The sequence below is a fragment of the Tenrec ecaudatus genome, chromosome 9, assembly GCF_050624435.1.
Source record: "Tenrec ecaudatus isolate mTenEca1 chromosome 9, mTenEca1.hap1, whole genome shotgun sequence".
Taxonomy (NCBI): Eukaryota; Metazoa; Chordata; class Mammalia; order Afrosoricida; family Tenrecidae; genus Tenrec; species Tenrec ecaudatus.
In genome coordinates this window covers 103,142,607-103,168,833 of record NC_134538.1, presented here as the reverse complement: position 1 = coordinate 103,168,833, position 26,227 = coordinate 103,142,607, and the positions used below count along the sequence as shown (strand labels likewise).

Here is a 26,227-nt window from a genome sequence, read left to right as displayed (position 1 = left end):
AGGCCTATACGTATTTAGTGAATTGATGCATATTTGAATGAATGTATGATGGGAAGAGAGTAAAACCATCTCTCTTCTATTCTGCTTGACTAATGGCACCGAGAGCCTACAGAGAACATACTTGTAATGCCTGAAAGGGAAGACATTTTAGTTGAAAAAAAAAACCGTAGACGCCAGTTTTAATTTTAAAGTCATTTCATTTTCTGTAACTTTCATCTTCTTATGACAGCTTAGCTCTCTTTCACATCTTATGCATCATGACTGATGATTTCAAGTGCTCCACGATGAAAGGGGGATGGGGCGAAGAGGAAGAGCAAGCCTTACATTTGCATAGGGCAGGAAGGGCCCTCTGCCATCTGCCAGTGGTAGCATGTGGGTCCGTCTGTTGGTGCTCATTAAATTCACATTAATGCATAGACTTCTCTGGATGTGTAAATGCCATTTGGGTTGGTTGCTTCCTCCCAGGCCGATGGCATTGACTTTGGGGGCCTTGCCCAGTTGTTTACTTGCCAGTGGCATCTGACCTGGGGTCACACCTGCATTTGACCCTTTCCTGTAGGTCAAAAGCAAATTAATTTGGTGAGGATGAAATTGGAAATGAGTCGACTGTAGAGCAGGTGTTCCCCATTGAGAATGTACTCCAGATGGAAACGTTTTAAGATATGTTCTTGGGCCATCTCAGAAGACGCTTCAGGGGTCAGGGAGGCATTTCCAAGACGTCACATGTGGTGAAGGTCTGGAGACGGAGGGAGCAGGTGCAGACTCAGGGACGTTTTCTCAGCAGCTTGGGAGAAATTTCAAAGAGGTTTCTTTGGAGATAATGTATTCATATATTCATGAACATACAACTTGGGCATTCATTGTGGATTGATTTACTTAGAAGTTGCCTTAAATGATTGGAACTTTACCCTTTACACCTACCTCCCACCATCAACCAAAGACTTTGATTTGAAGGAAAGGCAATATTGCATTTTTCTCTTTCTTTTTTTTTAGAGGATGAGGAAGATGAGGAAATGGTGGAGCCTAAAGTTGGCCATGACTCAGAACTTGAAAATGAAGACAAAAAGCAGGCGGTGAAGGAAGGTATGATGTGGGAAATAAATTAGTGAATCCTTTTGTTCGGGTTTGGTTTTCCAAAATAAAGGGATTTTGTGGGTAATAAAAATTAAATATGTGTCCCCATTAGGAAGTGTTTCTATGATTGTTCAACTCAATTACATTTACCTATATAAGCTGTAATCTTCAAAGTGGGAGTTAATTATGTCTTGACTGATAGAAGCAGAAAAAATGCAAACCAATTAGTAATAAGTCCAGTAAAAATTGTTACTAAATAGTGATCAAGTGAGATGTTTGTTATTAACTGCCATGTTATCTAATTCACTGCATCATCTATTGGCAATGATAGCAGTAAAAGAAAGGAGAGGATCAAATATTTTGTCAATAAATTCTGAAATTTTATTGTATGCTCTATCTAGAAACAGTAGTCATTACTGTTCATTGAACTCTTAGGAAGTTTTCTTCCACATCTCTGCTTGTAGAAGGAGAAAACTCTTAGACATTTGAGTGGTGAAATGACTGTTTATTAAACACTTGTCTGTGCTCGACTGTCTCCTAAGCACTACACGTTTATTACTACTCCTGACAACATCATTTTGAAGCAGATGCCGTGATTTATTTTGGTCTACATTTTATAGATGGAGAAAACAAGAAAAGAGTGATTTTTTTCTAACACAAGAATAAACTAGAGTGTTATGAACCAGGATTTGTAGTTGTATCCAAAGCCTATACATCACTGCAATGCCACTTTCCTTCAACAAGCACTGGATGGATGGGTGGATGGTGGATGGATGGATGATGGATGGATGGATGGATGGATGGATGGATGGATGGGTGTATGGTGAATGGATGAAAGGAAGACAAAGGGAAGAAGAAAGAAGAAACTTAGAAGAAAGGGAGAAAAAATTAAGTATCATAAATGATACAAGTATTTCCTTAAAAGTCTGATTTTGTGTCACATAGAAATTCTCAGATCACTGAAGTAGAATAAACTAACACAATCTCGAAGTTTTTGCAGACAAATGGAGAGTAGTCCCTGGGAACTGAGTGTGGACTGAAAAGATGGCTCCACATTTCCTCCTGAGGGTCCCAGTGTGGTTCAACAGACCTCTGATTAGACTCTCATCTGAGTTGTACATTTGGGAGGGCTCTGGCTCTGGCCATGGTGCCTCATTGTCGGAATGGCCACATACTGATCACGTGAATTCATGCCACCACCACCCCTCCTTGAGAAAAGTAATGTAGCTCAACTGCCCACTGCAAGTGACATCCACTTACTCGTAAAGCAGGTGACATGCTTAAACTTAGAGCATTTCTTACAGAGAAGCAGTTATGGAGTTACGTGAGACCATTATACTTGCCTTTTTAAAAGAAACTATCTCTACGTGGAGATCAGTTGATGGGCAAGTGGGCATGTTTAGGCAGCACTGGCAGCATCGTGGATAAGCACTTGACTTGACTGTGAACCCGAAGCATTGACTCCGCCAGTTGCCCACAAGATACAGATGTGAAAGTCTGCTTCTGAAAGATGTATAGTCTTGCAAACTCTACAGGGCAACTGTGTTCTGTCACATAGGACGCTGAGTGCTAATGAGCTCAATAGCAATGCGTTTGCTTTGGGCTTACCGTGTAAGCGTACATTTTCTTTGATTTGTCTCATGCTGTGCCAGACATCTCACAGGCAGGGCAGTGTAGTGATGGTGGCTGGGGGGAGGGGATGGGGAAAGGATAGATAAAAGCAGAAGAAATAGCCGAACTACTTGGGTTTAAATCCTGGTTCAGCCACTTACAGTTGTGTGGTCCTCGTAAGCTTCTCGTGCTTCAGTTCCCCAATAGGTCAAGTGGTGATAGCACTTATATCCTAAGATTTTATATGAATTAAAAAATGAATGTGGATAATGCTTGGCACATAACAAATGCTGTATAAAAGTTCACTATTATCACTTACACGATCTGTGCTGTGATAGTTAGGTTTATTGTGCCAACTTGGCCAATAGGAACATGTAGGATTAATCAGGTCACAGTTTGATTGGAGGGCAACGAGATAAAAGGCTCTGTAGGGCCTGCCCCTTTCTCTCTTGCTCTCTGGTGATTGGAGCATGCTGGAGTGTGCTGTTGCTTGAGCTAGTTCGCTGCTTCAGGCTGTGAGCTATACTACCTGTGGGCCAAGCCCACCCATGAATGTGTCACTAGAGCTTGAGGCTCCTTTGAGACCTGCTTTGCCAAGCTGCTGGTGTGCACATCACTTGAGATTGAGACTAGTGGATCCTGTTGCCTTGCATTGCTTGTGTTCGATATCCCATCCAATCTGCTTCACTAAGCTCTGCTGGTGACACGCCCTGCTGGTGACACACCCTGCTGTTTGCTGCCTGTGGGCAGACTCTGCTTGCCTGGCCCAAAGGAGGACTCCACTGTCTGCTTCCTTGACCTTGGATCTGGCAGCCCACATGAGTTGAAGGACTGCCAGTATATTAACTGTTCCACGGAAGAGAGTTGCACGGAACCCTCTGTCCTGCTGTGTGGACTAATTAGCTGTTATATTCCTTCTTGCTGTATAAACCTATCCTCATATATATATATATATATATATATATATATATATATATATATATATATATATGTATAATCGTAAGTGTCCTGGTTTTGTTTCTCTAGAGAGTTCTGCCTAACACACCTGGTGATGTATTAGTAACTGCTAACTGCAAGGTGAGCAGTTAGCAAGCACTAGTCTCTCCTCAAGAGAAAGCCAGGGCTTTCTAGTCCCTGAGAACGACTCTCAGGGGTCTTCTGACACTGTCCTGTGGGCTGCTATGTGTTGGCATCAACTCAATAGCAGTGAGTTGGGATTTTTATTAACTTTCACAGGCTTATATTGTCATGCCTGGGTTCCCAATCATGCTGCATCCCTGTTGGATGCTAGCCTTGGGTACACCAGTTCTCTAGAGGCCTGTTTGCCATAGTTCACAGTGTTGGAATGGTAACAGCTACATTGTGAAGATGTCAGAAGAGAGAAGCCCTGTAAGATCCTGTTTCTGTCGCCGTGCCTGGTTCGGCCGAGTAAGGCTGTTCTGTTGAGGAGTATGACTAGGGAAAGCAGGAGATCAGCAACACAGAAGACACACGAGGATTACTGAGGTTGAGAATGTGTAAGTGATTTGATGGGAGACATTTTTACATTTAAATTTCTATAAAAACATCTTTTTAAAAAGCTGATGAATAGAAAAAGATATCATCACTGCAGGTGTGGCAAGAGAGATACACACAAAAAAGTCAGGATGCATTAAGACAGGCCTTTAATTTTTTTATATAAAATAGTCTTAAAATACTCTATGTGATAAAAGAGCCATGGTATTTTGTATGTGTGTCTTGGCACTATCCCCACCCCTAACCCCAAGCCCCAAATCATCCTCTCTGGCAAAGAATGAAACCCCCGCTTCTTTAATTCTGAGCAAAAATACCCTCCAGTTTTTAACTGTTATACATGCTTCATGGAATTGATTAAAGTCATGTTAAAAGTCAAAAAGAAGTTTGAAAGAACATTTCCTGTTACTGCTGCTCTGTGTGCTTTATTCTCCATTAATGGCTTTTCTGCAAATTAGCACATAATGGGTTAAAAGCATGTTTATGTTGGCATCAAACTCTCTCTGGCTTTTTTTCAAAGCAAGACAGTGTTTTGCAAACTTTTTCAAGAATTCCTAGCAGATATCACCGTGGCGCCATTCACAAGACTGCGCAGTGGTCAGGGCTGCGTCAGCACTTCCTTTATGAACCCTGCACTTCAGGGATTTATTTCTCTGCCGTATAAATGTGCTCTGGGCGGAAACGTGACAAACATAGTTTCAAACTAGGGAATATATTTTTTAGAAATCTGGTCTTGTGTTTTTTTTTTCTTTGTGAGTTTTTTAATGGCAAGAAGGCAATGTGGGGAAAAATAATATTCATTTGTCTTGGGCATTTTTGCCATGTGATATCAGAGTGCTTTAGACATTAAAGAAATGAAAGTGTTTGTTCCTTTTTTACTCCTTTTTTTGTGACCACACAATAGAAAAAAGAAAAAGTACATTTTAGCTCTTAACCAATTTAGGCAGCATTCTCTCTATCAACATCCTGGGTGTCTTCATGTCTAAAGATTAAAAGCAATCGAGTCAGACATCTAGATCCTAGAAATACAAATTAATCCATGAACTTCTGATTGACTTCTGAGAGGACACAGCCTTCTTTGTTGGTCTGGTTTTGTTTCTTGAAAACTGGTTTCACCATAAAATTCTCATAGAGCAACCTCATTCCTTGTGGTGTCGTGCCTGGATGTAGGGGTGATGGCAACTAGAGTTTTATCTGGCAACTAGAGTTTCTAAAATATTTTTAAGTATATAATTTTTAGCTTTTTACTTAAAGCTACATCACTGAAACAAGTCAGGATATTTCATAAGCAGATATTTTACAAATAAATAGTAACATAGAAATCAGATATTAAAATGCTCAGTATAAGTGGTGAACATCATTGAAAATTTTCATTTTCACAGGACCAACTACATTAAAAAAAAGACCCCAAACACAAGCAACCAAATATATATGGTATGCAGAAAATACAAACAAACTTTTAAAAAACTGACAGTGCACATTAACTTTACTATGGGCTCTTTCAGAAAACTTAAGCTTATGAGATGCATAAAAGTATTTGTATAGGTAAAGTCAAAATAACTGAACATTGCTATCATAAGATGTGAAGAAGAGAAGACAGTCAACAAACTGGATCGACACCGGGCTGCATCAATGCCCTGCAACACAGAGCGCCATGGTGAGGGCCCGGGGGCCCAGAGGGTCGCAGTGAGTCACACTGACTCCAAAGCACATAGCAAAACCAGCATCAGAAAAAGTTGATCCTAAAATAAAATTGGGACTATATTTTATTTTGTCAGGACACAACTTCATACCATGTTTCAGTATTCTATTTGTTTTTAATCTCACGACTCCAGAACATTTTCACCTGCCTTGTTTTTCAAGCTTGAGATGTTTGGGTAAATTTGGAACTTTTCCTACCATTTGTATTATAAGCAAGTCACAACAACACAATCTTTCATTTTATTTTGGTTTTTTGTTTTCCTAAAGGATCTTTATTTTATTTTCTAAGATCTCACCCTAAACGAATACTTCATGGTCGACTGTCTGTGCTCCATGTTGCTATCCCAATAAAAAGCATTGCAATTGCCTCTGTTTTATGATTAAGAAAAATACATCTTTTGTCCTAGTGTGAATTTTGTTGTTAAGTTAATCTTTGCCTTTTTTTATGCTATAAACTTGTTAATGGTAACTCATGAAGTTCAAGAAATAGGGAAAAGCTAAACAAATATATTTCAGGGAGAATTTAGAATCTTTCCTGGAGTAAGCAATTCTGATTTAAATTTTTTTATACTTGTGTTTTGGGCCTTTTAGAAATAGTTGATGTATTAATTGTCTTCCATGCTTTATCTCTGATTGATGCTTTTTGTCTGGGGTTCCTGGATACTCCATTGTTTGTATCGCACTGTAACAACATTTACCAATTTAAATATTTTTAAATTTGTAATTGTTATTAAATAAAAAATATTATGGTCTTATTTAATTCCTGAGTTGAGTATTGCTTATATATTTTTTAATTACTCATCTCATCTACACATGCCTCCTATTTTTTGTGCTAACAAATCATGTCGTTTGGGACCTATTAGACATCAAAGCTTAATGTAAAAGATATTCTTGATTTTGTTTCATTAGAAATTTAATTTCAAGCCAAATATTGTATTGTCAAATGTAATATCTGGAGAGGCTACTGCTTCACCTACCTGAACTTGGCCTCTGCAAGTACACTTTGATCAGCTACCTATGTTTCTCCAAAAGAAGAAGTCATGTCTCTTGAAAGCTGAGATCAAAGTGACAATAAGCAACAAGGAAGAAAAAAATTACAGAGATAGTATTTTTATTCAAGGTAATGGACTTATAAGGAAAGATCCAGATAAAATGGAGTGACTAAGAAATGGGAACAGAGAATGGAAATATTTTTTTATGTCACAAAAAAGGCAATAAAGGGGGGAAATTCCTATTTCTCTGTTTAATTTCATGTGGCTCGAGTTCTCCAGTTCCTGTGGCCATGGCTTAGTGAGTCTTTTTAAATAAAAGATTTTCATTGGCCTTACAGTTCTTTGTTCTGTGAAGTTTGACCATTCATTGATGTAGCAGTATGTGAACCTAGCATATATGTTGTGTATGTATATAACGGATCTATGCGTGCGTATTCCGGAGAACGTTTTTTTCTTGTTGCTCCCATTAACATGAACAGACTCAGAAACCCTACTGAGCAGTTACAATCTGTCTTATGGGGTTACTCTGAGTCAACGTCAATGTGACAGTATTGGGTTGGGAGATATGTATGTGGCTTGTTACATTCAATACTTTTACTGTTTGCTTGAGCTTACATAAAAATGACATAATTCAAATGTCTCCCGTAGAAAGGTCTTAGAGTGTAGATGGATAAACTCTCACTTAACTACTGATTATTGAATGTTTAATTATTTCCCCAGTATGTTTATCTTTGATCATTAAATTAGACGTTTAGGTTGAGAATCATGCCCATTTTACAGGTGAAATTGCTTCTCAAAGAGCTTGTTTGATTAAGAGAGGTTAATGGATTCAAAGCTAGCAAATGACAGGGGAAATGGCTGATCCCAGGTCAGCTTTGTAAAGTTCTCTGTTATTTGTGGCCTCCATATATTCTTGTAGGTAACTGCTCAAGGCTGGAGTTAACCAATTGCCCACTCGAACATTTCTCCAACCCGTGATTAGGTAACACTGTGCAGCAGAAATGGAAAGAGTTTTTCGAAAGTTACAATGTGCATCAGCATGCTTGCTGAAGACTTAGTCATGCAATATTTCCAATTCTGTTTCAGTTCAACCACTTGTCTCCCAGTTTGTCATAATATGTGACTTTCATGTTGCGTGATTCTAGTGTACCGGTTTCAGTGGAGCTTCCAGACTAAGAAAATACCAGGGAGAACATACAGGCACTCACCTTCTGAGAAATTAGTCCCAGGAAACCTTAGGAAGAGCAGTGGAATATTGTCTGTACCCAAAGATGTGCCCGTCAGACTGAAAGGCAATTGAGACTGAAGACGAGCTGCCTCCTCTAAATGGAGTCAACCTTACGGATGTGGAGAGTGAGAGCTATCACGACCTTCCCCCAGGGACGGGGCACAATTCAACATGAGAAGAAATCATTTCAAGCATTCATTAATAAGTGAAAATGGAATGTATGGTGCATGAATCCAGGAAAGCTAGAACTCAACAAAGCAAACTAGTTGGAAAGTATGGTTTGGGTGATACAAATGAAGCTAGAGATTTCATGGTAGAATTTTGCAAAGCCAATGGCTTCATTGTAGATACCATTTTCAACAACGTAGACAGTGACAATACATGTGGATTTTACCACATGACCTACAGGAATCACATTGACTACACTGAGGGAAAAGATGGTAAAAAAAACATCATCAGTCAAAATCAAGCCAGGGGTCAGTTGTGAACCAGACCATTAATTTCTCATATGTAAGTCAAGATTGAATCTGGAGAAAATTAAAACAATCCACCAGAACCAAAGTATGGCCTTAAGGCTATCCCTGAATTTAAAGACAGTCTCAATAATATATTTGACACATTGAACATTAATGAAAACACGAATTACCGATGACATCAAGAATATCATATAAAGAAACAAAGGATATTAAGAAGATAGAAAATAAAGAAAAGACCAAATTCACTATCAGAAGAGACCCTCAAACTTGCTGCTGAACATTGAATAGCTAAAGCAAACGAAAGAAATGATGAAGCAAAGGAGCAGAAAGGAACTTTTCAGAAGACACTTCAAGAAGGTGAAGTCAAATAGTATAATGAAATGCACAAGAAACTTGGAGTTAGAAAACCGAAAGGGAAGATGGTGCGCTTAGCATATCTCAAGTTGAAGGAACTTGAAATTTTCTTTTGAAGAATTGAAGAAAATTTCAAGCATTGAGTTTCAATATTTAATGGTTCTGTGAGAAAAGACTGAATGATGCAGGAAACATTAAAAGCAGCTGAAAGAAATACACATAGTTGCTGTACCAAAAATAACAGATACATACTCAACATTTCAAGAGGTACCATATGATTAAAGGCCAGTGATGTTGAAGGAAGATGTCCAAGCTGCACTGAACGTATTAGCAAAATACAAGGTTATAAGAATTGCTGGAATACCAATTAAAATGTTTCAGGAAACTGATGCAGCACTAGAAACATTCACTTGTAGATGCCAAGAAATGAAGAAGACAGCAGCCTGGCCAAATGATGGGAAGAGATTCATATTTGCTTCCATTTTAAAGAATGGTGACCCAACAGAATTGAAAAAATATCAAACAATATTATGCACAAGTAAAATGTTACTGAAGATAATTCAAAAAAGAATGCAGCAGTACATTGAAAGGAAGCTTCCAGAAACTCAAGCCAGATTCATGAGAATCTGTGGCACCAGGTAATCTCTTTGCTGACATCCGATGGGTCAGAGAATATAAAAATAACATGCTTCATGTGCCGCTTGTCTTTACTGACATGCAAAACATTTGACTGTGTGAGTCATAACAAGCCATGGATAACTTTGCAAAGAATGTCAATTCCAGAATGCTTAATTGTGCTCATGAAACCTTTCCACGGCCTGAAAAATAGTATTTCAAACAGAAGAAAATACTATTAAAATCAGAAAAAGCATGCTCCGGGGTTGTATCTTTTTGTTATAATTATGCCATCTGTATGCTGAGCAAATTATCAGAGAACCTGATCAAATGAAGAAGAACATGGAACCGGGATTAGAGGAAGGCTCATTCACAAGCTGCAATATGCAGCTCTCACAGTCTTGCTTTCTGAAAGCCAACAGGACTTGAAATACTTATTTAGGTATTAAGATAGCAGATGGACATTGGGCCTCTACTCAAGTACTCCCTCAATGAAATAACACTTAGTTCTAATAACCTAGCATTCTGTGATGCCCACTTTCCCAACACAATTGCTGAAGACAAAATGGGTACATAAGCAAATATGGTGAAGAAAGCTGATGGTGCCTGGTTATTAAAAGATAATAGCATCTGGGGTCTTAAAGGCTTGAAGATAAACAAGCAGCCATCTAGATGGGAAACAACAAAGCCCACATGGAGGAAGCTCAACAGCCTGTGTTCTCCTGAAATGTGGACAGGACCAGGTATCAGGCATCAAAAGACCCAAGACAAGTAATCATATAGTTGGGAACGATGTTAGGTGCAGTAGGGTGGGGCGGGGGATGGAGTGGAGGCCCAAAGCCCATCTGTGGATAATTGGACATCCTCTCACAGAAGGGGCACCAGGCAAAGACAAGCCAGCTAGGGTATAGTATAATACTGACGAAACATAACATTCCTCTCGTTCTTTGATGCTTCCTCCCTCCACTATCATGACCCCAGTTCTACCTGACAAATCTGGCTAGAGCAGAGCATGTACACTGGAACAGATCAGAGCTCTCAGCACATGGAATCCAGGACAGACCACCCCCTCAGAAACAATAATGGGAGGACTGACAGCAATGAATCGACGTATTAGAGGGAGACCGCAGATGGTGTAAGATAAGAAAATAATAATAATTTATAATTTATCAAGGGTTCATGAGGGTGAGAGGATAGGGGCGGGGGAGAGGAGAAAAATGAGCTGATACCAAGGGCTCAAGTAGAAAATAAATGCTTTGAAAGGGATGATGGCAACATATGTACAAATGTGCTTGATACAATTGATGTATGAATAGTTGTAAGAGCCCCCAATAAAATGACTTAAGAAGAAAAGAAATACTTATAAGGTCAAAGGTTACAATCCTCAGTATGGATTACAACTGAATGTAATGAAGAAAAATATCCTCACAATTGAACCAATAATCAGCATGATGCTAAAGGGAGAGACGTTTGAAGTTGCCAAGGATTTCATTTTACTTGAATCCACAGCCAACACTCATGGAAGCAGCAATAAAGAAATTGCATATCAGGCAAATTGGCTGCATAAGACCTATTTAAAGTATTAAGGAACAAAGATCACTGTGAGTGGTAAGGTATCGTGTTTTCAGTTGTTTTCACGTGCGTGTGAAAACTGGAAACTGCATGAGGAAGCCTAAAGAAGCATTTATGCATTTGAATTACGGTCTTCACAAAGAATACTGAAAGTACTATGGACTACTGGAAGAACAACAAAACAATCTATCTTGGAAGACATACAACCAGAACGTGTCTTAGAAGAGAGGATGGGGGACTTTGTCTCACCTGCGTTGGGCACAGTGTCAGTAGAAGCTAGTCCCTGGTGAAGGACATCCTGTTTTGTTTGTAGAGGGCCAGCAAGCGAAGAGGAAGACCTTCGATAAGGGGTTGCAACCATAGGTCCAAGGAGAACAGAAATCGCAGCGATGGTGCGGGACTAACCAATGTGTGAGTGAGAGCAGACTCAACGGTGCCTAAGGAGGGCAGACTTAGGCCACTCGAAACACTGGAATGGACTATTTCTAGAGAAAGTCTCCTATCCGTGTTGAATCATGTTCTGTTATAATATTATTTCTGGAGTGCATTTCTGAAGATGCAAACCAACTACAACAGGATCATCCTAGTTGCTTGTCCAAATACAGATTCTCGAGTCCTCCAGCAGCCTGGTGTGTCCTGATGGAGGGCAGGGTGAGGGAGGCAGAAAGGGCAGGGGCATTATAAGTGTTCAATGGGGTCCACTCCCATGTCCCTGCAGACGGACTCTTGGACAGTTCAGGCTTCTCTGGACAATGGCTTTGAGATACAATTAATTTCATTAAACGTTGCTTCCATAAGACATGATGCTTTAAAGGACAGCATAGGCAGCTGTACTTTAAAGATTCCTTTGACCATGTAGCCAGGGAAACAACTGTCCTGGTTCTAAGGATTGGCTTGCAAATATTAAGGAAGTGTTCAGGGAAACCAGCAGGGCTGAACTCCACCCCTATTGTTTCACTTAGTAGGACCCTCTCTTTCCACCGAAAGAGTAATCAATCAACCCTTTGTTTATTTTTGTTGTGTGTCTGTGTGTGTGTGTTTCATGAGTAAAGGTAAATTATGCCCTTTTGGTTTTAAATGGTTGACTATTCTAACAAAGGTGCAAATTTAGTTCCAGACCTGAATTTAAGGACCCCTCGTCTCTATCTGACCAGTAAGCCTGGTCTGTTTTATGATTTTGAGTTTTGTTCCATATTTTTCTCCACTCTATCCTGGACCTTCTAAAGTCATCTCTTGTGAGCAGTCATTGATGGTAGCCTGGCACTGGCTAGTTGTCCTGGTCTCAGGCTTGTCTAGACTGGTGTTTGCACGGTCTAGTGCTTGAAGACCTGCTACACCAAGAGTTGAGCTGAATTTCCTAAAGAACCACAAGGGTTCAGCTGACAGCTTTTTCCCTTGAGGCATTCTCAGTCTGTGGAAGTTACTCATTATTTCACTATAATTTCATGGAAAATCTGCTGTTTAAGGAATGCTTTGAATACTGCTTTCACATTAGGCTGCTAACCTCAAGGTCAGCAGTTTGAAACCACAAGCTGCTTTGCAGGAGAAAGATGAGGCTTTCTACTCCTGTGAAAAATTACTGTCTCAGAAACCCACAGGATCTTAAGGGTCACTAGAAGTCGGAATGGACTGGATGGTAGTGTAGCCAGCTGCTGAACACAAGGTTAGCTCTTTGAACCCCACAGGCGTTCCACAGGAGGAAAAAGAGGCTTCCTGATCCCATAAAGATTTACAGGTTTGGCAACCCGCAGGGGGCAGTCTGACTCCGCCCCACAGGGTCTCTGGTTTGAAATCTGCTCATTGGCAGTGAGTTGAATACAGTGGAATTGCTGAATCATGACTGAGGTGAACTAACTTTCAGACATCAGGGTGAATCTTCTTATTTAGCTCGAAAGTATTAATAATGCTAGAAAATTAAGGAATAAAATCAATCTGCAGTACTTGTGTATTCTTTGTGTTATTTAAAAGCACACGCTGTAGCTTAAATGAAGACGGTGTGGAAGGATAGCTTTCAGCTTGGGTTGGAACTTATGTAAAACCAGTCAGTCTTACAGATAAACCATATAAAATAATTTGACCAACAGAAAAAAGTAAAGTACTGGCTGGATCTTCTTATAGATCATTCTTAATTGCTTAATATCCTAGTTTTATAATACCTAATACCTATATAATAGTTTTATAGATTTCTCTTATGTACTACATAAATTTTTCAATTAATTTTTAAAGAAAATAATATTCAGAACTGACTGCTGAAAACTAAAACATCAACCAATTTTCATTTGTAATATTTTTCCCCACTCATCACAATAATAATTGAGCCGGATATGAAATGCCTTGTATCTATGTGGCCATGGAGACATCAACACAGCTTGTGTTATGAATTAGAGCACCATTTAGAATCCATATTAAGTCTCAATGGTTTGTTATTTTACAGGGCCTTATCACTCCTTTGATAAGCTTTTACATTCAATCTCTTTGAAGAGTTGGCTTCCTCTTGAAAAGTTTTAATTGCCACTCCTCTTTCCTAACAATCTCTTGTTTACGTTGCAAGCCCCCCCCAGGGAGCTGACGGAGGAAGAAAAACAGCAGACCCTTCACTCAGAGGAGTTTCTCATCTTCTTTGACCGCACCATAAGGGTGATTGAGCGAGCTTTGGCGGGAGACTCCGACATCTTTCTTGACTACAGCGGTCGAGAGTTAGAGGAAAAAGATGGGTTAGTTTTTTGTATGCATTGTTGAAAATCGTGTAATAATTTATGTACTGATTCTAAACTCACTTATGGGATGACAAATCAGAGGAGGATGCAATTCTGGACTGATCTTGCTGAAGGGCTTTCACGACAGGCTTGGGTTTAGCCTCTGGTTTATCGGGAGATGCTTTTGAGTTTAATATGTTGGAACCGTCCAGGTGACAGCCATCTGTGCACTTTGCTCCTTGTCAGAGTCATGGGCATTGTCCTTCTGAGAAAACATGTTTATAAGCAGCGAAGGAGATTTTGATTGTTTATACAAGATTTATTCTTGATGTCTAGCAAATAAGAAGCTAAAGAAAACAAAAATTAGATATGAGAGTTCTCAATTGATGTGGGAAACAGCAAGCAAAGAATGGAATCTTTTCTCCTTTTTGATATGTTTATTGTGTTTATGCCTTTTCAAAACCTTAGGTACCAATATATAGTCACAGATTTAGGCAAAACACTGATCAGTTAAAAACAAGTGAGCCAAATGACTCCCTCTGTGAACACAATATATGACTGGCAAGGCAATAACGGAGCCATTTCCAGGGGTTAAGGAAAACCATCTTACAAGCTTGTTTTTAAAAATGCACAAGCAGCTCTTTAGCCGCCATTTCTTTAAGCCAAGAATGAGAGACAAAGGTAAGATTACTAGCTCTTCTCTGACAAGGTTTTATTCTTTGTAAAAATTAAATCCATTCTCAATGGACAAAGCCCTCTCATCACGGAGGATGCTCAAATGGATGTAACAATGGCTCTAAAAATAATTGGAAAGGAAGTTCTGGAAATATTCTCGAAACTTGGCATCATCTTTAGACTAATTTGAAGAGACACGAATATTTGAAATATATAATGTTTGTATTATATATCATTTTAGGGGTCCTTCACTTGATTGATTTTCTGGGTCATATTTCTCTCCAGGTGTTTGGCAAAGTGACATCTTAAGTTCTGCACAGGACTTGGGTACATGCCTATAGTCTGAGTTTCCAATGTTGGAGTTGAGGAAGCTTACCAGAGAGGAATTGAAGGAAAGAAAAGAAAGAAAGAAAGAAAGAAAGAAAGAAAGAAAGAAAGAAAGAAAGAAAGAAAGAAAGAAAGAAAGAAGTCTTAAAATGTCTGCTTATTAGAGACCAAGTAAATATTACAAAGCTAGGTCACACAATCTGAGCAAGAGCTATATCAGGCAAGTGATTTGAGGTTCAACACAAGGAGATGAGGAAAGAAGTAAATGAACAGACAAAAAATGAACAGAGAGGAATTCCTGAGCGGAAATCCCAGCAATTTAGGCAACATTATTTGCAGGTCTGACAGCTACTGGCATATGGCGAGCAATATTCACTATAAACATTTGGGCCTTTGATGCAACTAAATGACTTGCGCAGAGAGCTAAATGTCAGTCAAGTAATATTGGCCAAAAGCGTAAATCTGATTTGGCCTATTCAAGGAATGGAAGCCAAATAATGTATTTGATGTGCCTCCCCTGCCCCATTCCGACCATAACACTCGTAGCAGAAATCATAATTTTCTATTGATCCAAAAGGCAGCCACTATAGTCACCCAGAATTTGCAGATAAAGACATGCATGTTATCACCTGATCTAAGGCCAAAGGAGGTGCTATTTGGGTACATTTCTGGAACCCATAACTGTGAGCATCCTCATATCCCCTGATTCATGTTAAAGCTCCTGAGAACAGAAAATGATTCAGAGTGGTCAAGAAAGAACCTAAAAATTTTTAGCATTCCATACCAGGCTTGGAACTGCACATAAACTATGAATTAGAAAGAATTTTCCATAAGATAAAAAAGACATCTTTCGATCATTTGTGACTAGTGTTTTCTGCTGGACTTGATGGTTCCGTATCAGAGGAATAGTATTTTGCCATTTCACCGTTTTGTGATGAGCAGCAGAGAGATAAAGCCACGTTCTGAAGCCTCACATTTGTCTCTGATGTTTAACTCCTCCCAGGGATGTTCAAGCTGGAGCCAACCTTTCTTTCAGCCGTCAGTTCTATGATGAGCATTGGTCCAAGCATCGGGTGGTCACTTGCATGGACTGGTCTCTCCAGGTAAGAAATACTGCTGGGATGAGACAAACTAGGTTTGGGGAAACTCTGTAGCTGAATAAATATAATTATATATGAATGTGTATATATGTATCAGTCATGTTTGTTCCACTACTCTGTATAGGTTTATTAACCTACCACTGTTCTTCTCTAAGCCTTTTGGTTTTCTTTCTTATTTTATTGAGTTCTCGGTTGAAATTTTCTACACAACCATTTGTATGTATTGTGGTAGAAACTTCTCTGTGGTAGAAACCTGACATTGAGCACAGCCTCTCAGTAGGTCACCAAAGACGTCCTAATTGTCAAGTCCAGTAGTAAATATATTTAAGTGTTCCTCTTCCTCGGCTGCTCTTGAATCCAGCTTACTTGACTTCCCCGTACTTCTAGAAAAATCTCCTACCATTCACTTTTAAACCCTCCTTCTTGTAGTAGACCTTAGTCTGCGGTCACGCCCCAACCTCTGCTCTTCTCTCCCAAATCCTCTCTTGGGAGGTCTCCTTGACGCCTGTGAATTCAGCTACCACACACACCACCACTAGTTTATAACATCCCTAGTCTCCCTTGGAGTCCACTTTGCATATCAGACAGACGGCTCAGACTCAGGTTTCTCATAAGATCTCTAATTATGTAAAAAATGTGACAAATTCTTTTCACATGTCCCAAACCCTCCCCCCCGCCCCCGTCCATTATGTGTTCTGCGTGTTAAAAGTGCACAGTACACCTGAGGAGCTAAAGCGGGACTTCCATAATGAACCCTACCAACTTGCTCTTTCGCCTTCCTTATCCTGTCTGTCACTAACGCTAGTTTTCTGCTCACAGATTCCTCAAGTCCCCTCCTTGCCACACCTCCTCATGCATCTTAACGTAAGGCCTCATTGGCTTTGACTTATAATGTTGTTACCCTTCTAACGGGTGTCTCTCTCCACATGTGTCCACCTTTGATATTTCCTTGGGTCATCTGTCTACCCAAATCATCATTCTAAATAAAATCAGATCTGATCATTTCACTCCCTGGATTAAAAGTTCCAATTACCTTGTATCTAGTAAATTCCTTAGTGCATAACTCAGAGTGAAAGCAGGCATGCTTGCTGAACAGCCAACTCATCCAGTGCACAGTTTATTCGTACTCTGAGAAGCACAGTTGTCTCCTGGGCCATTACATTGAACAGGTAACTCCGAGGTCAGCAGAGGTGAGTCTACCAGTGCCTGCTCACATGAAGATGTACAGTCTTCTAAAACCCAACAGTGCAGTTAAACCACGTCTCTAGCTGCTATGAGTTGGAATCGACTTGATGGCAGTGGCTTGGGTTTGGTGTATGACAAGCATTATAGTCTCTGGGTCTTCCAAATGGCTAGTAATTTAAAGGTTGATCGTGCAAGTCCATCTCGGAAGAAAGAGCTGGTGATCACCTTATAAAAAGTTAGCCATTGAGAACCCTTTGGAGGATTGTATCTGCTCTGATCCGGAAGGGGCATCAGTGAGTTGGTTGACTCAACAGCAACGCATCTGCCAAGCACCACATGTGCAAAAATGCACGCAGCCTCGTTGTGATGTGGCCAGAATTTGAACTCAAGTGGTTTAATTCTGAGCCCATATTCTTAACAACAAGCCCATAATCTTACCCCCTAAAATTATGAGACTGCCTGCTCCCATAGAGTTGCAACCTCAGGAACCTTCTACAGGATTGCTAGGTGTCAGCGTTGACTCCATCACAGTGTTGGTTGGTTGGTTGTTTGGTTTCAGTGGGATGGGAAATGTCAAAGGCATAAAAATAATGATGAGGGAAGCAGAAATGCTTATAAGCCTCAGAAGGATGGATGGCATGTGTGATCAGGATGATTTCCTAGGTCATGAAACAGAGGAAAAACAGGGAGAAATATTGTAAGGAGGCCCTCAATGGCCCGGTAAGGACCTTCTGTGCCCCAGGTGTGGGTGTGTGGAGAGTTATTGAAGATCCAGTCCCCTTCTATGAGAGGGGACATGGCCTGGCTCGTGTGAGCTCTGTGGAGTCTGTTTGAAGCATGCCTGAATGGGTTCGGTCATCCATCACAGCATACACCCTCTTTACGAATCTTTCTCATAAAGATGGGCATGGCCATGTGGTAGGGCTTCACTGCTTCAGCCTTGCTGCCGTTGTAGAGAGTGCCTGTTAGCTGCACGTAGAAAAGTGCCCCCTTCTTGGGAAAGAGAACCTCAAATTCTGAGCGTGCCCTTGGAAGACGCTGGTCCTGTTTTTCAGTCAACCTAATATGTGATGCCTGGTCACTTGTACCGAGCACAGCGTCTGTGGTCTTGCAGCCTGTACTTCTATTGGGAATAATAATCATAGCTACTTTTACTTTATGCTTCTTACATGCTGAGTGCTCTGAGGGCATTACATCATGTGCTCTCATAACAACTTTTATGATTATCATTATTGCTTCCGTTCTGTAATGGGAAAGGGAGGCTCAGAGAAGCTAAGTTACTTGCTAAAAGTCACTCCATCCGGAGGTGGCAGAGCAGTACGTTTGAATGCAAGTATTTTAGCCCTCAAGGCATATACTTTTAAACACGACTTCCAGCAAAGGACTTATGAATTTGAAACCAGGAAGCTCGGAAGTGCCAATGACATGGGGCAAACAGTGAGTGCTCTCAGTGATCAGGGTGAGGATCTGCTTCTGGTCACACAGGACTTCTGAGCAACCAAGGATTTAGACGAATGCAGGGAGAAGAGGATGCTCGGTTTATTTGTCTGTATCTCGATGGTGCACTGTCCGTGGACTCGACCTTGAAGGAGACGCCATGCTCGGGAGAGACTTGGTGAAGCAGAGGGAAACGCTTTCGATGAGCTGCAAACTCAAACAGCAATGCCTGTGAGGCTGCTGCAGGGCCGAGCACCATTTGCTTCTGTTGGACACGGGTTGCTATGAGGGCAATCAAGAGCACTGTTTAACTCTGCAGGCGCACTGAAGAGGACCGTAACACCTCACAATTCAGCTGTCATCAGCTACCAAGTGGGTGAGAGTCCTGCGCTCTTGAGCCTCCGCGTGCACCCGAACAACCAGGCATGATCTGATTCTGCCGGGACTTCTCCCAGCCAATTTGCCCTGTGCTTCCTGCCAGTGTGTGGGTGGTCTGGGAGCACTCAAGTGTGTGCACAGAAATCAGATCCAAGCCTCAGGAAACACTTAGCGCAGATGGTTCATTTGTTCTGAGTCGGGAAATTACACAGGAGCCTTATCTGACACATTCCTCAAAGGCAACGTTGACTGCTTTGCGCAGGAGGCTGATACACTTCCCTGAAGAGGCAGCAGGGCAAGTCCACGGTGGGGCTGGTCCCCGCCAGGCCTCTGCGAGCGATGAGCCCTGCTCCCCATGATTTAATTCCGTGCGGGGTTCTGTGTGATCCTTCTGCTGCAGGACGGGGACTAGGCAAAGTCGAAATGCCACTCTGGAGAGAGCACATTGATTTATTTTCTCATCCTATCCGCCAACCCTGTGGGGAAGAGGCTTGCAAATCTGAGAGCGGTGTTTAATAGGGGACATAAGACAAAGGAATTAAAGCCCTCGGCTGCGACATCACAACACTTTGGGAAGGTCCAAAGGCCAGCTTGATGTGGTTATGGGCAAAGAGAGACTTTCTAAATAGATCTAGGTGTAGCTTAGTGAGAGTAAGAAAGATGAGAGAGACAGATACCAATAGGATATGGCTGCCTGGGGTGATTTCCTTGAGTTGAAAAGAACAGAAGAGAGGGTAGAAATGAACATATTCTAAAGCTTGTTCTAAGAAGAGACCACTTTCACCTTGTAACATTTGCAAAATATCAGCCAAAATTTATTCCTTGGTAGAGATTTCGGTATCTGGAGAGCGTGTGAAATCTCCACTCACCAAACATTGTTTAGCACCATGAATCAATGACTATACACACACATTACATGACAGGTTTGCCAGCAGTATCCCCAGCCAGACTCATCTTAGTTCCACCAGATATCTTCTGCTCCTGTGTGAATGAAATCTGCTAGCCTTGCAGATGTCCAAGGTCAAACCCCAGTGTTCTTTGACAACTTACTTAGTTTGCTAAATCCAATCAATGCTGCAACAGCAAACAACACTCACAAGGTCACCAATACAAATCTATGAACATATACTGGACATGCCCTCTACCGCCTTGTGTCATGCCCTCTATGTCTTCCTTGGTTACAAAGAATAACTCCCGGGCAGTCTCCCTACCTCCGAACTCTACTCTGGAATCATTTTAGGCACAGTTCCCAGAGTAGTCTTTGAAGCAAGTATTTCTTCCCTCTCACTGTGACGCATGAAGAGCGTCATGAAGGATCTCACCAGTAGAAGGCTGCCATTGACCGGCCTGAGTTGTGTGCCAGCCCACCACTTGGGTGTCTCAGTTCAAAGTTGACAAGAGCAAGGTTACGGAATGTGATTGACCCAGTTTGTGTCAGTGTCCACATCATCGTTTATCCTGAATTATCCTGGAGAAGCTAGACACTTACATATCAGGGCACTCTCCAAAGATGGGGCTTTCGCTGTCAACCAGGCAGATCTCCAAGAGAAATCTTCTATACTCACCCATCTTTGTATCCTTAGCCATACTCTGTTCTCTATTACTTACCTAGTGGGCAGCATCCAACCCAAATCCTGTCTCTTTTCAGATGCCCCTTCCAATTCCTCCCCCTACTCTACTCAACCTCCATGCAAGTGATTATTTTTCTCCTTTGCATTTCTATAGAACTGTTCATTCTTCCATCTTAGGACGTATTTTTCCTGCTGTTTTGTTTTGATTGTAGTTATTTGTACTGGTGTCTGACCACTCTCTACGTAATGGTGAGTTCTTATAGACACAGTGTATTACTATTGACATTCTTATCCGACATTTCACCTGGCATGGTGCCTTACATATGCCTACCAGTCATGTGACGCATGCCATCATGGACAGGAAAGAATGTGACCTTCGAAGCCAAACAGAATTCCAACAGGTTTCTCACTCCATCACTTATTAGCAATCTGACTTTGAATTCTTGCATTCAGTGCTTAACCTGAGACTCCTGCCTACTGCACAGGGTCGCAAGGACCAAAGGAGGTACCACGCGAGTATCTCTCGACTCGGTGTCTGGCACATACACGGGCATTGAAGCACGTTGGGCTTTTTACTTCCCCATCCATAACAGCCAGATTATATTTCTCTTTAAAACCAATGCAGGCTGGAGAGCAGAACTGGACATTTCGAGGCAAAATTCCCCGGTGTTAACATGTTGGCTAATCCAGCCCTCTGTGTAACAAATGATCACAAATTTCATAATTATTCATGGTTTCCTTAAAATCATAATTTTTTTCCACAACACTTAAGGTCGAAATAGTTGAGAAGGTGCTGTTATTGGAGAGTAAGAAAATATGGCTGACGTATGATGAGATAAACAAACAATGAAAAAAGATACACTGGAGGAGACTTTGAAATCATAAAAACTTGTATAAAATAGTATTTAAATCAGGCTCTTGAGGTCTTAAGATACCCGCTACAGCTACTGCCCCCAAAGGCATTCCTCTGGTATGCTACTAAAACTCTCCCAGTTTTCTAAAGAAGCTTTAAAAGCCAAACAATTTTAAATATTCTTAAAATGGAAAAAGAAAAGCTGCAAGTGGGTGCCAACGCTGAGACCAGATGTGAAGCTGTGCGGTATTCTTGCACACACATCTGGCTGCTCACTGGCCCCTGTGGTAGCCATGTCAGTGTTCATAGAGCTGCCTTTCCACATGTGTGACATGGTTAAACTTCAGATGGACAGTCTGGAGACTACTGTGTTTATCTGGATGCTAGTTTCATGGAACGGGCTTTGAATCAAAGGCCCTTCTTAATGGGCCTTTGATTCATCTGCTGAGAAGTGTTTTCTAATAAAGAACGGTCGCTTCCCCTGGTGACCACATGCATGTGCATGACTGCTCACTTACACTTCCTCTCCACCGACTAGCAGCTCTCTTAAGGGGAGGACGCTGAAAGAATGAACAAAGCCACCTCCAAGATATTGTTTTAATTCCTTTTGAAAGGCAAAATAAAGTCCGTTTTCAACTGTATACGGGCTTTCTCCTAACAAATCTGTGCACGACACAATGAAAAGGAAAACAAATACAGAATCGGTGAGAAGACAGTGCCACGGTCTCCTACTGTCCCGGTAGCACTGTGAATGGGGCGCCTGTGGGAAGCCCAGGTAGGAACGGCGTGCTCGTGAGAGGTGCTCTAACTTAGAAGTGCCTCCCACAGATTCACCTTCAGTTTATGTAACGGTATTCACGACAGCATTGATGTAGAGTGAGTAGGCAGGTCTAACAACTAGCCTGACTGTGGAACCTTCCTTTTCGTCTCATTGATAGTGTTTCTTTAACTTAAGCCTTTAATTATTGGCATTGGTCAGCAACAAAAGATTAAAAACTAGGCCTTTGCACCAAGGACCGGGTTACACAAATTAGATGGAGTATTTGTACCAACACTCAGAGGGGTAAGGGAGAGTAGGGGGGGTGTGAAGGGACAGAATTCTTACACTCAAAAAGAAAAATATCACAATACAAAATCATACAATTTAGTAAATGCAAAATAGGGAGATGCATAAAATGCAAATGAGGCCCATAAGAGGCAAGGGAATTTGGGTGGTTAGTTAGGGTTGGCCGAAGACCTTGATGAGAGCACTGAGTCTTAAAGGATGAACCAGTCTTCGCAAACAGCATAGGAGAGACATTTCAATGAAAGGTTCAGAATCACAGGTGTCGAGGCCAATCCTGGGTACTTCACAACTAGCCCGGTGAAGTTGGACCACAGGGGTGGAGGATGGAGCTGGTTGTAAAGGATTAAATGGGAGGGGGTGGTAGAATATAACAGATCATGAAGGATCCTACATGACCTTGATTTTGTCTTGAAAGTAATAGAGAACCACTGAAGTATTGTGAGCCGGGTCATGTACACCCCAAATGTATATTTTGTGAAGTCATCTTGTAAAAAGATGGGAAGTGCAGAAGGTGGTGCCTGGTGAGCCTACAAGCGTGAAGCCAAAAAGAGGCTGTGACTTTCATCCAGAAAAGAACTTTGTTTAGGAGGCTCAGATCCTAAAACTGGAAAGAAAACATTTGTGTGAACAGTATCAAGGGAGTAGCAAAGCGCAGCATGTGGAAGTGAGAGAGAGGAAGAAATAAAAATGAACACCAGATGCCTGGTCTGGACAGCTTCGTGACTGTCAGTGTAAGGCATGGAAATCAGAAACACTGGAAGGAAGGAGAGTGTGTATTGTGTAGAGGGCGTAATCATGTATTCTATGCTTGGTGTCCAATGTGCCTATGAACAGCGTGAGAAATCTCAATAGAAGGCAACTAGGAGAGAAATCAAGCTGAGAGATTTGAAAATGACTGCCATATCAATGTCACTGGAGTGGATGAGGTCACCCAAGGAGAATGTGTAGTGGCAAATAAACAAACAAACAAACAGAGCTGAGAATAGGTCCCTGTGGAATACTGCCATGTTGCAGATAGATCAGAGATAAAGAATGCACGGAGCCCAAGGATCATGATTAGGGAAGACAGTCAGGGAGAGGGAGAGGTGATGGATGCGCTCGGCAGTGTAATTGGAGAAAGGAGGGGCCGTCCAAAGGGATCGGTCATGCAGAGGCCCGGCAGTGTTTGGAGTCGCTGGTGAGCATGGAAAGCACCAGGGGCCTGTGGGAGACAGAAGCCAGAGGGAGGCAGTGAATGGCATCCGTGCGCGTGCGCGTGTGTGTGTGCGCGCGCGTGTGTGTGTGTGTGTGTGTGTAGGAGTTCAGCATGTGTGTTGGCCTCTTGACATGATCTGTCCTTGTGATTTCTTCCATGTAGTACCCTGAGCTGATGGTCGCTGCCTACAACAACAACGAAGACGCCCCTCATGAGCCAGATGGAGTAGCCTTGGTTTGGAACATGAAGTTTAAGAAAACCACACCAGAATATGTCTTCCACTGTCAGGTAGGAGTCAGCAAAGTAAAAATAGCCTACATCTCCGACGAGACCAAATATAGCTATGCTGCACGACATCTTTCTCCTGGGGAGAGGAAGAACCACAGTTAAAAAGCAGAATGGTTGAGATGTGGTGGTGGGGAGGGGCGGGGGATTCCCCAGAGTAACCTGATGTTTGGAAAAAGTGACAACCCTCCTAAAAGAGTTACGAAGCCTCGCTGGGGACGATGTGTCATCTTCTTTCTATTTAAAACCGTCCCATGAGGATGCGTTTATAGAGCCGTCACACTCATGAAGAAAGCATGGTGGACCACTTCCTCTGCTCAGCAGCAAGCCTGGGCTTGCCCACCCACAGGGCCATCCGAGCGCGACCATTCCATGCGCCTTCCTCTCCTGCAAAGGCAGCTCCATGAGTTTCCTCTCACTTTGCATGTAGGGCCACCGTCACGCTTGGCAGGTACTATGTCATTGCTAGCTGCAGTGGGAGACGTGCCCGCCCGACGCGGTTTGCGTTGCCGAGAAAGGAAGATGCTGCGCTTGGCCCTCAAGGGCAGAGACCAATTTCCGCAGGCCAGGCCGTTTCCCTCCTTGCGGTTGCTGGTATTTGTTTCCTGCACCGTCCAGACCGAAATCATGCTGCTCGTGTTCGGACTCAGCTTGGCTCGGGCTAAACAATAGGCCTCAGCCCGGCCGAGGCACCGACCCTTTTATTAACGCCCCATCGGGTGATTATGCACAGGAAAATGAAAAGCGCCCCTCCTCTCTCCAAGGTTCAGGTCTCTGACTATTAGAAATCAGAGGTACTGGGTGGCAGATTCTGCTGAACACAAATGCAGCCTTCCCATTGGAAGTTTAGTGCCATTTTATATCTAAGAGCCGGGTACCTTTTTGAACTAAACTATGTTTAGACGGTAGAACATGATCAGGTATCATTTGCAGAGCAGGAACTCCTGGAATAACAGTCCCGGCTTCAACCCGATTGGGTAACCTTTCACTCTGGCCATGTCTTTCTAATTTGCTCTCTCAAAAACAACTTAACAAGACGTCTAGATCTGCATCATAAATAACCTTTATTTTTGAACCTTTGAAATAAGAACACTTTTTCTTTTCTTTCTATTTTTTTTCCAGATTATCAAGTTTGTCGGCTTGATATGTTCTTTCTATAAGTATACAAACACAGAATCCTAACTTTGTTCAGGTTTTCAAGAGACTTGCTGGAAACTCCCAGCGGTATCAGGACAAGTGTGTTCTGGAAAAGCAGACCTTTCACAGCTCTCTTGCTATTACAGGAAGCGTATCTTCAATGGTTTTTTAAAACTGAAAATTAGCATGTTACATGATTATTATCTTCAATGTATATGCCATGTATTATCATTGTATAGTTTCCCACACTGCTTTGAGAGGGAGGGGATTACTCAGTATCCCCTTGGCAATTAAAACTTTCTGTACGATTGCCCATAATTCAGGATACAATGCACGTATCTGCTGCGCGGTCCTCATAGATCATCCCCCCCCCTCCCCAGGGCATGGTATGACCCACCTGGGGAAACACTGACTTAAGTCTGTTCACTCAGGTGGCCCATCACAATCCCATTCCATAGGCACTTTAATCCTCACATACGGTGAGTAAAGGGCCTGCGGGAGCATGGATATGCTGAGGAAAGAAACAAATCCCCAAGGTCTTTGGAATTATCTGAAATGTAAAAATTGCCTGTTTAATTAGGTGGCACTAATTAATACAAGTACTGATGGAAGAGGGTCGTCCTTCCTCTCCTGGTATCTGTGTGATCATTTACTAAAGATTTTACCAACATATATTTGGTTTCTTTTTTAATTGCATTAAAAGATGATACGATGTATGTATTTTAGAAGAACATATATGTCTACTTTACTAGTTTTTTAGCAGGAAGGGTCCTACATAGCTCAACTTGGTTTCACACCAAACTTACTGATGGCGATGGCTAAAATCTCTCAGTCCCCCCAAACCTGTGACCAGAAGCAGATCGGGATCCCGCCTTGCTAGCATTCTCACTGGACAAAGTCAGGATGGCAAGACCTTCAGATTATGAGGCTGCTCTAAAACGTGAGCAAAAGACCCCAAAGACCCCAAACATGAGGTGACAAACCAAAGCTACTCCTGAGTAAACCAAGCACCTGCTAAAAGATACTGAACATCACGATTATGCTCTTGAGGTATAAGTGGTTCATATAAATGACCCTTAGTGTTTACAAAAGGTGCACTTAGCAAAACTGGGAAGCATAAAGTGTTGAACACCACTGTGGATCTGGTTTCTGCCTTTAAATTAAGTTTCTTAAACTGTTCTTACTGT

General features: G+C 41.8%; 1 protein-coding gene across 2 annotated transcripts in view; it reads left to right on the top strand.

The window, feature by feature from the left end:
- The window catches only part of DYNC1I1 (dynein cytoplasmic 1 intermediate chain 1), a 351,049-nt gene that overhangs the window by 206,700 nt on the left and 118,122 nt on the right, over positions 1-26,227 (top strand). For both annotated transcript variants that reach the window (XM_075558388.1, XM_075558387.1), the window contains exons 6-9: positions 994-1,083; positions 13,687-13,849; positions 15,837-15,936; positions 23,781-23,906. In XM_075558388.1, the coding sequence (XP_075414503.1) occupies positions 994-1,083; positions 13,687-13,849; positions 15,837-15,936; positions 23,781-23,906 (479 nt within the window). The remainder of the gene's footprint in view (positions 1-993; positions 1,084-13,686; positions 13,850-15,836; positions 15,937-23,780; positions 23,907-26,227) is intronic.